We start from the raw sequence: 13,018 nt of genomic DNA, 5'->3' as shown, positions 1-13,018 counted from the left end.
ATGAAATATTAGACATAAGACCATGGTTAGTTTTTCAAGGCTTTCTTTTGAAAGTCAAAATACCAATTTGTCCTCATATCACTGCAAAGTAATTTTATTTTTACAGCATATATATTTTATACATCTTCACACACAGCAGAGAATAGGATTATTTTCTCTAGTTCTAAATACTTAAATGCCAGTATTCTACATTTATTACCCAGTCTAACAATACGAAAAGGAGAAATGGCCTGAACATGACAAGGGCTAGGAGTCCAACAGTTAATTGAGGTGCCTATATTATTCTATATGGCCTGCCCCAGTCAGTGCCTCTCCCAAAGAACACAGTAACTGAGACCACACATACTACTCCTTCATTCAAATACAGGCAGAAAAATCAAGAGGAGAACAAGAATGAATACAATTCTTCAATAATGAAGGAGGCTGATTAGTCATCTTAAGCCTGAAGAGGATAAAATGGCACCACTTTTCTATGAAGAATTGTTAAAAGGCTTTTATATTAAAATACCATACTGCGTGAGATTGAATCCATCCAAAAAAAGGAGTAGTAAAACGGAAAGAAATCCATAATTAAATGAAAGCCACATGTAGTTTATTCTTTGAAACATCATTATGGAAACACACTATCAAAGCAGTCTTGCAACATATGCGTTCTGTTCTTTTCAAATGCTGTACGGCAGAAACGTTTCATGATACAGCAGACTTTCTAGTTAGCTCTTCATCCCAGTAAACTAAATTTAGTTTGCCTGGTTTTTACCTGATTAATTTAACTTACTTTACATTTTCTCTTAGTTGCTTTACTAGTTTAATATTAACATCTGCTTCCAATAATGCTGTACATACTTCTTTTAGCATAGCATTTAATACCTGCAAATAAATAAATACATAAAAATTTAGCACTCCTAGTGTGTCATTTCAAGTATATAAAAACAATGGATGATTGGTCATCATATACTACAATAGCTTAATAAAAACAATACTACACTGTTAGAGAAAAAAAATTTTTCTCAATTAGTCTCAGAGAGGTAATCTTAGCAAATGTCTAATCATTTTGTCAAAATAAGATATTCCATTTAGTTGAAATCTTGCCATTTGCAATGATGTGGATGGAACTAGAGGGTATTACGCTAAGTGAAATAAGTCAATCAGAGAAAGACAATTATCACATGATCTCACTGATAACACGGAATTTAAGAGACAAGGCAGAGGATCATGAGGAAGAGGGGAAAATGAAACAAGATGAAACCAGAGAGGGAGACAAATCATAAGACACTCTTAAAGATAGGAAACAAACTGAGGGTTGCCAGAGGGGAGGGGATAGGGAGGCTGGGTGATGGACACTGGGGAGGGTATGCGTTGTGGTTGAGCTCTGGGTGTTATGTAAGACTGATGAATCACAGACCTGTACCTCTGAAACACATAATGCATTATATAATAATTTTTTTTAAAAAGATATTCCATTTAGCTTTATTCAACCAAGTATTATCACAATTTTATTCCTATATTAAAGTAACAATAGTAAAGACAATATGCAAGCCTAAGAAAGTTACTATGCAATCCATGATGCCATTGAACGCCTTCTGTTGCTGATACACAGCACTTTATATTCACAATATCTGCTTAACTGGACTAGCAGGAGAAAAATGCAACAGAAGAAACTGACCTAGTCTGACCTAGCAGTCTTACTATGTCCACTCACAGCAGACGAACAAAATTGAAAAGAAAACTATCCTCCATTAATAACTCACTATCATTACATATTTGCTGAGTTACAAGGTGCTGTGGTTAAAAAGTCTTAACTATAAAGTCTTTAAAAAAGATGAGGTTTTTGTTGCTCAGGTAAATAAGGGTTTACACAGTAACCTGTGAGCTCCATGAGGGCAAGGATTTTAGTCTGTCACTACTATATCCCTGGCGCCAGCAAAAAGTCTGCAAAAATGCAGGCCCTGGGGCACTGTCGGCTGGCTCAGTCAGTTAATAGCATGTGACTCCTGATCTTGGGGTTATGAGTTTGAGCCCCACAATGGGTGTAGAGATTAACTCAAAACTAAATCTTTTGATTTTTTGATTTTTAAAAATTTTTTTATTAACATGTAATGTATTATTTGCCCCAGGGGTACATGTCTGTGAATCATCAGGCTTACACATTTCACAGCACTCACCATAGCACATACCCTCCCCAATGTCCATAACCCAGCCACCCTATCCCTCCCCCCCCGACCCCCCAGCAACCCTCAGTTTGTTTTGTGAGATTAAGAGTCTCTTATGGTTTGTCTCCCTCCCCATCCCATATTGTTTCATTTTTTCCCCTCCCTACCTCTCAAATTCCTCATATCAGAGAGATCACATGATAATTGTCTTTCTCTGATTGACTTATTTCACATAGCACAATACCCTCTAGTTGCATCCATGTCATTGCAAATGGCAAGATTTCGTTTCTCTTGATGGCTGCATAGCTTTTTTTTTTTTTTTTAAGATTTTATTTATTTGAGAGAAAGAGAGAGAGACCACAGGCAGGGAGAGGGGCAGAGGGAGAGGGAGAAGCAGACTCTTGGCTGAGCAGGGAGCCCGATGACGTGGGGCTCGATCCCAGGACCCTGGGATCATGACCTGAGTTGAAGGCAGACGCTTAACCAACTGAGCCATCCAGTTGCCTCAAAAATAAAATCTTGAAAAATAAAATGGGCCCTGGAATATTTCTTGAATAATTCCCACCTTCAACTCACTTCATACATCCTACAGAGGCTCATCAGATCTATCTCTTATTAAAGGAGTCTGATAAAAATGGAACTGATCTTTCATTAGAGAGATTTCTTCTTGTTAATTCCCTAGCAGCACAGTACTAAGAGCAGAGAAGTTGCCAATACAAGCAACAGCTGTTAATATACTTCCCACCAAGCTCTTCTCCCTGGTTTCTTTTTTCTCTACTATAAACATAAACAGCATAAGGGTTACACAACAGGGAAAACTGTTTGGAAGGCTGTTGTTTTATTTATTCTGAATGCCAAAGACTGCACAATGGTTTAAATTATGATTTATCATTTAATAATAATTATTAGAAAAAACCCCAGATGAGGAATTAGAAAAAAGATACTAATCTTGGCTTTTTGGAAAATAAACATGTGGAACTGACTTCCTGTTGCTGTTAACTGACAGGCTGGACTAGCTGAACTCAAAGATGGTCCCAAAATTATTTAATACCATTAACTTATTAAGGTATTGATAGCAAATTCTACATTAAATTTTTTTTTCAGTGAGCACTGAGTAAGGTACAGAACTAGTGAATCACTGTATTGTATACCTGAAACTAATATAGCACAGTATATTAGCTACAGTAGAATAAAAGTTTTTTTTAGTTCAAAAAAAAATTTTTTTTCCAAACCTCCAAGTTAGAAAGCACTTTTTTTTCCTTAGAGAGAGGAACAGTGAGGGGCAGAGGGAGAGAGAGATTCCCAACCAGGCCCCGTGCCCAGCACAGAGCCTAAGGTGAGGCTCAGTCTCACAAACCCAACATCATGACCTGAGCTGAAATCAAGGGTCAGATGCTTAACTGACTGAGCTACGAGGTGCCCCTAGAAAGTACTTTTTTAATCTATTATTTAATTAGATCCTTAAAAGCACCTTGTGAGGTAAATGCTGTTTTCTCATTTTATACATTAAAGAATCTGAAGCTAACTTGCCCAGATTTCTATCACAAGCTATTAAGCAGATGGCTAATGAGGTCTTCTAAAACCAAATTCAGTACTGTCCCATTGGTACCACAAAATATAAAGTATACTTGGGGACTCTGATCTTCAATTGACAAATCATTAAGATACAAGGTATGGGGGGGATAACAATTTTTTTTTTTTTGGTGGGCAGTAAAAGGTTTAATGGGCAATAGCAAAGCAATGGTACAAAGCTCCCGAGGAGGGAGGGGACCTGAGAGGGTTGCCTGAAAAAGAAATATTTTAAACTGAAAACAAGAGCGCCAGGAGGAAGAGTACTTCAGATACCATATAAGGAGTCAGCTTACAAAAACTAAAGAACAAAAACAAACAAAAGCAAAAAAACTGAGTGAGGATTTCAGAGAAAATCAAAGTAGACAACATGAAAATACCAGCCTTCTATGAGAATGCTGAATAAAAGTGAAGAAGAAAAAGATGAGATGGGCACATGCCTACCCAAGAAGAAAGAAGCAGGACGCTGAAGTTTCGGGCCTATGTCTCCATATCTAAGCCTTTTTTAATTTTTTTTAAGGTTTTATTTATTTATTTGACAGAGAGAGATCACAAGTAGGCAGAGAGGCAGGCAGAGGGAGAGGGGGAAGCAGGTTTCCTGCTGAGCAGAGAGCCCAATGCAGGGCTCAATCCCAGGACCCTGAGATCATGACCTGAGCGAAGGCAGGGGGTTAACCCACTGAGCCACCCAGGTGCCCGCTAAGCCATTTTCAAAACAAAAAATGTATGCCATTTTTACATGTTAGTTAAGATTTGGGGGGTTTCTGTTTCCTTTTTTATAGTTCCTTATAGAAAGTAAAATAGTAAGATAGTCAACTCAATAAAACCCATGTAGTGTATCCAGCTTTAAACTTTTATCTACAGTTATTAAATCTACATCAAAACAAATATAAACATAGAGATTACTAATAATCCATGTCCCAATGCTAGTAATGATGTGCAATCATCTATGTTTCACATATTTTACATACCTCTTCATTGATAATGGTGGCATTGCTCAATGAGCGTAATGCTGATGTTATTTTTCTTCCAAGGTCTGCTAGTACCATCTTGAAGGCCTTAAGATGTGATTACAAGAAAACCTAAGGAAATACATTAAATAAAAACATTTGAAAAATAATCAATACCAGTTCTCATAATTGAAGACTTCTGAAGAAGAGTATTTAATTCAAATTAAACTACTATAATGTTTAGATACTTTAACTTCAACTTCCAAAGCCTCAATCTGCAGCCTCAATATAGGTATGTCCAAAAGCTAAAGCTACTCATTGATTATGATGCCTTGAGTTTGAATACCTAATTGGAATATTCTATACAAATCAGCAAATTCAACATTCGGATAAAATGCTTGGAGGCAATAATGACACAATCTCAAATCCAAACATCTATGTGAATATAGACATTTTGGACATACATGTGAATATGAATAAGAGAAGAAAAAAGGTGAAATCTCCACCCAGAAATATTGTCCAATTTACCGCATTAAAGGACTCTGTAAACTATACTGATTCATGCTCTAAGCCAAAGGGAAAAAAAAGTTTTAATTAATAAGACACTTCAGTTTTCACACACATTACATTAACTCATCTTATTCTTCTAATACCCAAAGAAAGTGGTATATTACTGACTTTCCTATTTTAAAGCTGTTCTTGATTTCCTAACTCTAAAACAAGATAACCTCAAAGACCCTTTCCAGCTCTAAAACGTTATGGTTTTAGAAAGTATACAGATGCACCTACCACATCTAAGTCCTTATACCATGCAAGGACTCATGGGTGGTAAGCAAGCAAATTGGACAGGTAGTCCCTGGCCTCAAGGTGCTTATTTACTAACAGGCAAGACAAGACACAGGAATGTGCAGCAAATAAATATAGAGAAAATTACTTTTGCCTGACTGCCTTCAAACTGGGATATCGGTTTTCTCCTACCTTCAGATTCACATGAAACACCAGCTCTTCCTGGGTCTCAAGCCTGCCAGCCTTCGAAATGGAACTACACCACTCACTCAGCTCTCCTGGGTCTCCAACTTGCCAAGCTGGAGGATCTTGGGACTTGTCAGCCTCCATGATCACATAGCCAATTCCTTATAATAAATTTCTTTATACACACACACACATATCCTATTGTTCTGTTTCTGTGGAGACCCTTGACTAATACCAGTAAAGTACTAGTTCAAAGCTGCAATAAAACTTTATGATCAACTGCCAATGACCATTTCTGTAAAAATTCAAAGAAAGAAAACACAGGCTCAAGTAGATAGAACAAGCTTTACAGAGAAGTTTGAATATGAATTTGATCCTGAAATATAAGTAGAACGTGGATAAGAGAAGAAGACAAAAAAGAATTGGAAGAAGATGATAAGGCATGAGCAGAAACGGAGACATAGAAAAGCATGGGACATACTATACCTTACATATGCCTTATGCGTGGACTTAAGAGATTACTAAGTATGTATAATTTGGAAGGCAGTAAATAAAATATACTAGTCAGAACAGTGGCAGTTAATTAAAAGGAAATACAGGTTGTGAAGAGCCAGAAACCAGGTTAGGAAGAATCAGACATCTGGTAGATGCAAAATCAGCAGAAAAGCTCAGTGTTCAAAACAATGATGTTAGTAACTCTTCCAAGTTAACTAATCTAGTCAACCAAGACAGTGAAGACTAGATTCCTATAAAAAGAGTACACAGGAGATTAAAAATGAAAGAAATAGAAGGACAAAATTGCTGACTCATTCAAAATAGAGAAAGAGAAGAGGAGGGGAGTCAAAAGGAGGAGGAAAGGAAATGCACTCAAGGACCTATCACTGGCAAAGAGATGTTCCAGGCTGAGCTCTAAATTAGACACTACACTTCCACTCAGGTAAAACTAGGTAATTTAGAACCTAAAAAATTACTAACAACTTGATGGAATTGAAAAAAAAATTATGCTTACCATAAATTGTTTACAGTTACATGGTTACTTCACCTGAAAGACCAACTACTTCACAGACAAGATCCAGCACTTTTTGTTTCTTATCCCATACTCATTATACTAAATTATTATTGCTTAAGTAAACATTCTTGAGGTAAAAAATAAGAATCATATGTTTCAGTTCATCTCCTTTGCGACTGTGTTACCCAGAGCGATATAATCCTCATTATGACACCACAATTTACTTTTTTAGAGATCATGTCATAAACACATCATCCTCCATTTTAAAAAGCTATTATTAATTAACTCTTAAAAATAAACCTATCTTCCTATATTGACCGATCTTTTAAACTAAAAATACTTCTGTGAAGTTTTCTAATACATTTTTCCTCATGTAAGTACTTATTGGCAGCACATTTTTTGATATATTTGCCTGTTTATAAAAACGTATATTTCTGTAAAGGAATAATGATATCTAGTAATACCTTTTATTTATAGGGTATTATCTGTGCAATTTCCAAGGATGTGTTCCTAAAAACTCTGGTATTAGGACTCTCCTCAAAACCTTAATGACTTCCTATTTCATGCAGAGGTAAAGTCCTCAAAATGCAAAATGGACTGTAAGGCACTCCCAAATTCACACACTCCATTTTAATCACACTGACCTCCTAACTATTGATTCTGCACATTACTACCTCAGGTCCTTTGTACTGGTTGGCATGAGATCCCCCTGGCTAACAAGGGGAAAGACAGCTCCCTGCCTCATCACCTTCAGATTGCTGTCTAGATGCAGTTTCTCTCAATAAGGCCTTCCCTATCACTTGTTTAAATGCACAGTCTCCCTTCCCTTTATTTTTTTCTATTGTCTCATTATCAAATAACATATGATTTACTTATATTGTTTGTGGTCTGTAATATCCCCCAATCGAAATGTAAGCTGCATGAGGGCAGGGACTTTTGCCTCTTTTGCTCCCTCCTATGAACTCACTGCTTTAGGTATCCTCACAAGTATATACTGAGCCCTTATTAAAAATGAACTTTATGAATCAATGTATTTAAGACTATAGGAACAGGGGCGCCTGGGTGGCTCAGTGGGTTAAGCCGCTGCCTTCGGCTCAGGTCATGGTCTCAGGGTCCTGGGATCGAGCCCCGCATCGGGCTCTCTGCTCAGCGGGGAGCCTGCTTCCCTCCCTCTCTCTCTGCCTGCCTCTCTGCCTGCTTGTGATCTCTGTCTCTCTCTCTGTCAAATAAATAAATAAAATCTTTAAAAAAAAAAAAGACTATAGGAACAAAGCAAGATAGGAAACAAAAGTTATGAAAGGCCTTACAAATATCTTTTTTAAGACCAATAACATACAGCCACCCTAGGAAACAGTAAGGAGGTTCCTCAGAAAGTTGAAAATAGAGCTACCCTATGACCCAGCAATTGTACTACTGGGTATTTACCCCAAAGATACAGATGTGGTGATATGAAGGGGCACCTGCACCCCAATGTTTATAGCAGTAATGCCCACAAAAGCCAAACTATGGAAAGAGCTCAGATATCCATTGACAGATGAATGGATAAAGATGGGGTATATATATTCAATGGAGTATTACGCAGCCATTAAAAACTGGAATCTTGCCATCTGTAATGACACGGATGGAACTAGAGGGTATTCTGCTAAGTGAAATAAGTCACTCAGAGAAAGATAATTATCCTATGATCTCACCGATATGTGGAATTTAAGAAACAAGGCAGAGGATCATAGGGGAAGAGAGGAAGAAATGAAACAAGATGAAACCAGAGAGGGAGACAAACCATAAGAGACTCTTAACTACAGGAAACAAACTGAGGGCTGCGGGGCGGGGGGTGTGAGGGGGATGGGGTGATTGGGTGATGGACACTGGGGAGGGTATGTGTTGTGGTGAGTGCTGTGAATTGTGTAAGACTGATCAATCATAGACCTGTACTGCTGAAACAAATACTACATTATATATTAAAAAAAAAAAAATTGGAAGAGTTAGAAAAAAAAAAGACCACCAATATAAACCAATGAAATCAAAAGAAAGTCAATGACCTAGGTAATTGATATTGTACAATTAATATCTATTTGCCATTACTTAGTATAACTTTTTAGAATTTCCCTAAAAAAAAAAATTTCTAACAAGATTCTTAAAAATGAACCTCACCTTGATCTAATATGCATACTAAAATATAGAACATCCTTTTTAATGTTACTAGTTAACCCTATATCTCAAATTGGAGATAATTTACAATTCAAGCACACTCACTCAAAATTCTCTTTTTCAACTAAAAAGGTTTATGGAAGTAAATCTGTGTATACTAGAATTTCATAAAAGAGGAATCTCTACTTTGATGGGGCTGTTGGAAAAGTTTAAGGGTAAATTACTGTATAGTACTTTATGCAGTTTAACATCTATTATCTCATTCCACCCTCACAACAATTTTATGATATACGTAGGTTAGAGATTAGAGAATGGTGTTCCCTACAAAAAAAGAAAAAAAAAGCAAAATGACTTCCCACAGTCCCCTGGCTACACAGTCCTAGGTCCTATAGTATGAATGACGCTTTCAAAAAACAGGGTTAAATATCCCTGCTGGCAAACTCCAGGACAAATTTTGTTGCTATATTACAATGACAGGAAATCATATTTTGAAAGCAAAAATGCGAAGCGGCGGAGCGACGGAGCACAAAATCGGGACTTTTAAAAGTCGGCTCCACTGGGAGACATCGCTCCAGAGGCTAAACTGGGGGGAAACCCAGGCGGGGTCAGCATAACCCCAGGACCCGCAGGGTCACAGAAGGACTGGGGGTGTCTGAGTGCCGCAGAGCTCGCAGGTATTGGAGCGGGGAAGCCGGCTATAGCGACAAAGCCGAGGAGTGAGCTCTAAGCCCAGGGTTACCTTGTGCCGGTCGCAGGCTGGGTGGGCTCGGAGCGCGGCCGGAGGCCACAGAGACAAAAGCGACCCGGCGCTTTTCTCCAGCTCCAACAATTGACTGCTTTCCTCGAGGCGCGACCGCAAGCCAGGGAGGCGGGACTGTTGGGCGCTTTGCTCTGAGAGCGCACTGAGGAGCGGAACCCCAAGCTCTCGGCTCCTCCGGGCCGGAGACTGGGAGGCCGCCATCTTCATTCCCGTCCTCCGGAACTCTACGGAAAGCGCTCAGGGAACAAAAGCTCCCGAAAGCAAACCCGAGCGGATTCCTTAGCCCGGCCCCTGGCAAGGGCGGTGCAATTCCGCCTGCGGCAAGGACACTTGAAAATCACTACAACAGGCCCCTCCCCCAGAAGATCAACAAGAAACCGATCCAAAACCAACTTCAGTCACCAAGAACAGCGGAATTCCACAGCAGGAGAAAGCAAATCCTACCTGGACAAAATGACAAGGCGGAAAAACTCACCTCAAAAAAAAGAACAAGAGGCCGTACCGAAGGCTGGAGACCTAATCAATACAGACATAGGTAGCATGACAGATCTAGAGTTCAGAATGACAATTCTCAAGGTTCTAGCCGGGCTCGAAAAAGGCATAGAAGATATTAGAGAAACCCTCTCCGGAGAGATAAAAGCCCTTTCTGGAGAAATAAAAGAACTAAAATCTAACCAAGTTGAAATCAAAAAAGCTATTCATGAGGTGCAATCAAAAATGGAAGCTCTCACTGCCAGGATAAATGAGGCAGAAGAAAGAATTAGTGACATAGAAGACCAAATGACAGAGAATAAAGAAGCTGAGCAAAAGAGAGACAAACAACTACTGGAACACGAGGAGAGGATTCGAGAGATAAGTGACACCATAAGACGACACAACATTAGAATAATTGGGATTCCAGAAGAAGAAGAAAGAGAGAGGGGAGCAGAAGGTATATTGGAGACAATTATTGGAGAGAATTTCCCTAATATGGCAAAGGGAACAAACATCAAAATCCAGGAGATGCTAAGAACGCCCCTCAAAATCAATAAAAATAGGTCCACACCTCGTCACCTGATAGTAAAATTTACAAGTCTTAGCGACAAAGAGAAAATCCTGAAAGCAGCCCGGGAAAAGAAGTCTGTAACATACAAGGGTAAAAACATTAGATTGGCAGCGGACCTATCCACAGAGACCTGGCAGGCCAGAAAGAACTGGCATGACATATTCAGAGCCCTAAACGAGAAAAACATGCAGCCAAGAATACTATATCCGGCTAGGCTATCATTGAAAATAGAAGGAGAGATAAAGAGCTTCCAGGACAAACAAAAGCTGAAAGAATTTGCAAACACCAAACCAGCTCTACAGGAAATATTGAAAGGGGTCCTCTAAGCAAAGAGAGACCCTAAAAGTAGTAGATCAGAAAGAAGCAGAAACAATATACAGTAACAATCACCTTACAGGCAATACAATGGCACTAAATTCATATCTCTCAATAGTTACCCTGAATGTTAATGGGCTAAATGCCCCAATCAAAAGACACAGGGTATCAGAATGGATAAAAAAACAAAACCCATCAATATGCTGCCTACAAGAAACTCATTTTAGATCCGAAGACACCTCCAGATTTAAAGTGAGGGGGTGGAAAACAATCTACCATGCCAATGGACATCAGAAGAAAGCTGGGGTGGCAATCCTTATATCAGATCAATTAGATTTTAAGCCAAAGACTATAATAAGAGATGAGGAAGGACACTATATCATACTCAAAGGGTCTGTCCAACAAGAAGATCTAACAATCTTAAATATCTATGCCCCTAACCTGGGAGCAGCCAACTATATAAACCAATTAATAACAAAATCAAAGAAATACATCGACAGTAATACAATAATAGCAGGGGACTTTAACACTCCCCTCACTGAAATGGACAGATCATCTAAGCAAAAGATCAACAAGGAAATAAAGGCCTTAAATGACACACTGGACCAGATGGACATCACAGATATATTCAGAACATTCCATCCCAAAGCAACAGAATATACATTCTTCTCTAGTGCACATGGAACATTCTCCAGAATAGACCACATCCTGGGTCATAAATCAGGTCTCAATCGGTACCAAAAGATCGAGATCATTCCCTGCAGATTTTCAGACCACAATGCTCTGAAGCTCAAACTCAATCACAAGAGGAAATTTGGAAAGAACGCAAATACATGGAGACTAAACAGCATCCTTCTAAAAAATGAATGGGTCAACCAGGAAATTAAAGAAGAATTGAAAAAATTCATGGAAACAAATGATAATGAAAACACAACAGTTCAAAATCTGTGGGATACAACAAAGGCAGTCCTGAGAGGAAAATATATAGCAGTGCAAGCCTTTCTCAAGAAACAAGAAAGGTCTCAAATACACAACCTAACCCTACACCTAAAGGAGCTGGAGAGAGAACAACAAAGAAAGCCTAAACCCAGCAGGAGAAGAGAAATCATAAAGATCAGAGCAGAAATCAATGAAATAGAAACTAAAAAAACAATAGAACAAATCAACAAAACTAGGAGCTGGTTCTTTGAAAGAATTAATAAGATTGATAAGCCCCTGGCCAGACTTATCAAAAAGAAAAAAGAAAGGACGCAAATAAATAAAATCATGAATGAAAGAGGAGAGATCACAACCAACACCAAAGAAATACAAACAATTATAAGAACATACTACGAGCAACTCTATGGCAACAAATTTGACAACCTGGAAGAAATGGATACATTTCTAGAGATGTATAAACTACCACAACTGAACCAGGAAGAAATAGATAACCTGAACAGACCCATAACCAGTAAGGAGATTGAAACAGTCATCAAAAATCTCCAAACAAACAAAAGTCCAGGACCAGACGGCTTCCCAGGGGAATTCTACCAAACATTTAAAGAAGAATTAATTCCTATTCTCCTGAAACTGTTCCAAAAAATAGAAATGGAAGGAAAACTTCCAAACTCATTCTATGAGGCCAGCATCACCTTGATCCCAAAACCAGACAAGGATCCCACCAAAAAAGAGAATTACAGACCAATATCCTTGATGAACACAGATGCGAAAATTCTCACCAAAATACTGGCCAATAGGATCCAACAGTACATTAAAAGGATTATTCACCACGACCAAGTGGGATTTATTCCAGGGCTGCAAGGTTGGTTCAACATCCGCAAATCCATCAATGTGATACAATACATTAATAAAAGAAAGAGTAAGAACCATATGATACTCTCAATAGATGCTGAAAAAGCATTTGACAAAGTGCAGCATCCCTTCCTGATTAAAACTCTTCAAAGTGTAGGGATAGAAGGCACATACCTCAATATTATCAAAGCCATCTATGAAAAACCCACCGCAAATATCATTCTCAATGGAGAAAAACTGAAAGCTTTTCCGCTAAGGTCAGGAACACGGCAGGGATGTCCGTTATCACCACTGCTGTTCAATATAGTA

At 38.5% G+C, this 13,018-nt stretch overlaps 1 protein-coding gene across 2 annotated transcripts in view; it reads right to left on the bottom strand.

The window, feature by feature from the left end:
- Nucleotides 1-13,018, bottom strand: part of SRP54 (signal recognition particle 54) — a 46,931-nt gene that overhangs the window by 26,078 nt on the left and 7,835 nt on the right. For both annotated transcript variants that reach the window (XM_080808106.1, XM_080808107.1), the window contains 2 exons: nucleotides 4,691-4,801; nucleotides 776-867 (listed from right to left, as the gene is read on the bottom strand). In XM_080808106.1, coding sequence (XP_080664232.1) covers nucleotides 776-867; nucleotides 4,691-4,768 — 170 coding nt within the window. In that variant the 5' untranslated portion in view covers nucleotides 4,769-4,801. The remainder of the gene's footprint in view (nucleotides 1-775; nucleotides 868-4,690; nucleotides 4,802-13,018) is intronic.

The sequence above is a fragment of the Martes martes genome, assembly GCF_963455335.1.
Source record: "Martes martes genome assembly, chromosome: 7".
Taxonomy (NCBI): domain Eukaryota; kingdom Metazoa; phylum Chordata; class Mammalia; order Carnivora; family Mustelidae; genus Martes; species Martes martes.
This window is presented reverse-complemented; position numbering and strand designations above follow the sequence as displayed.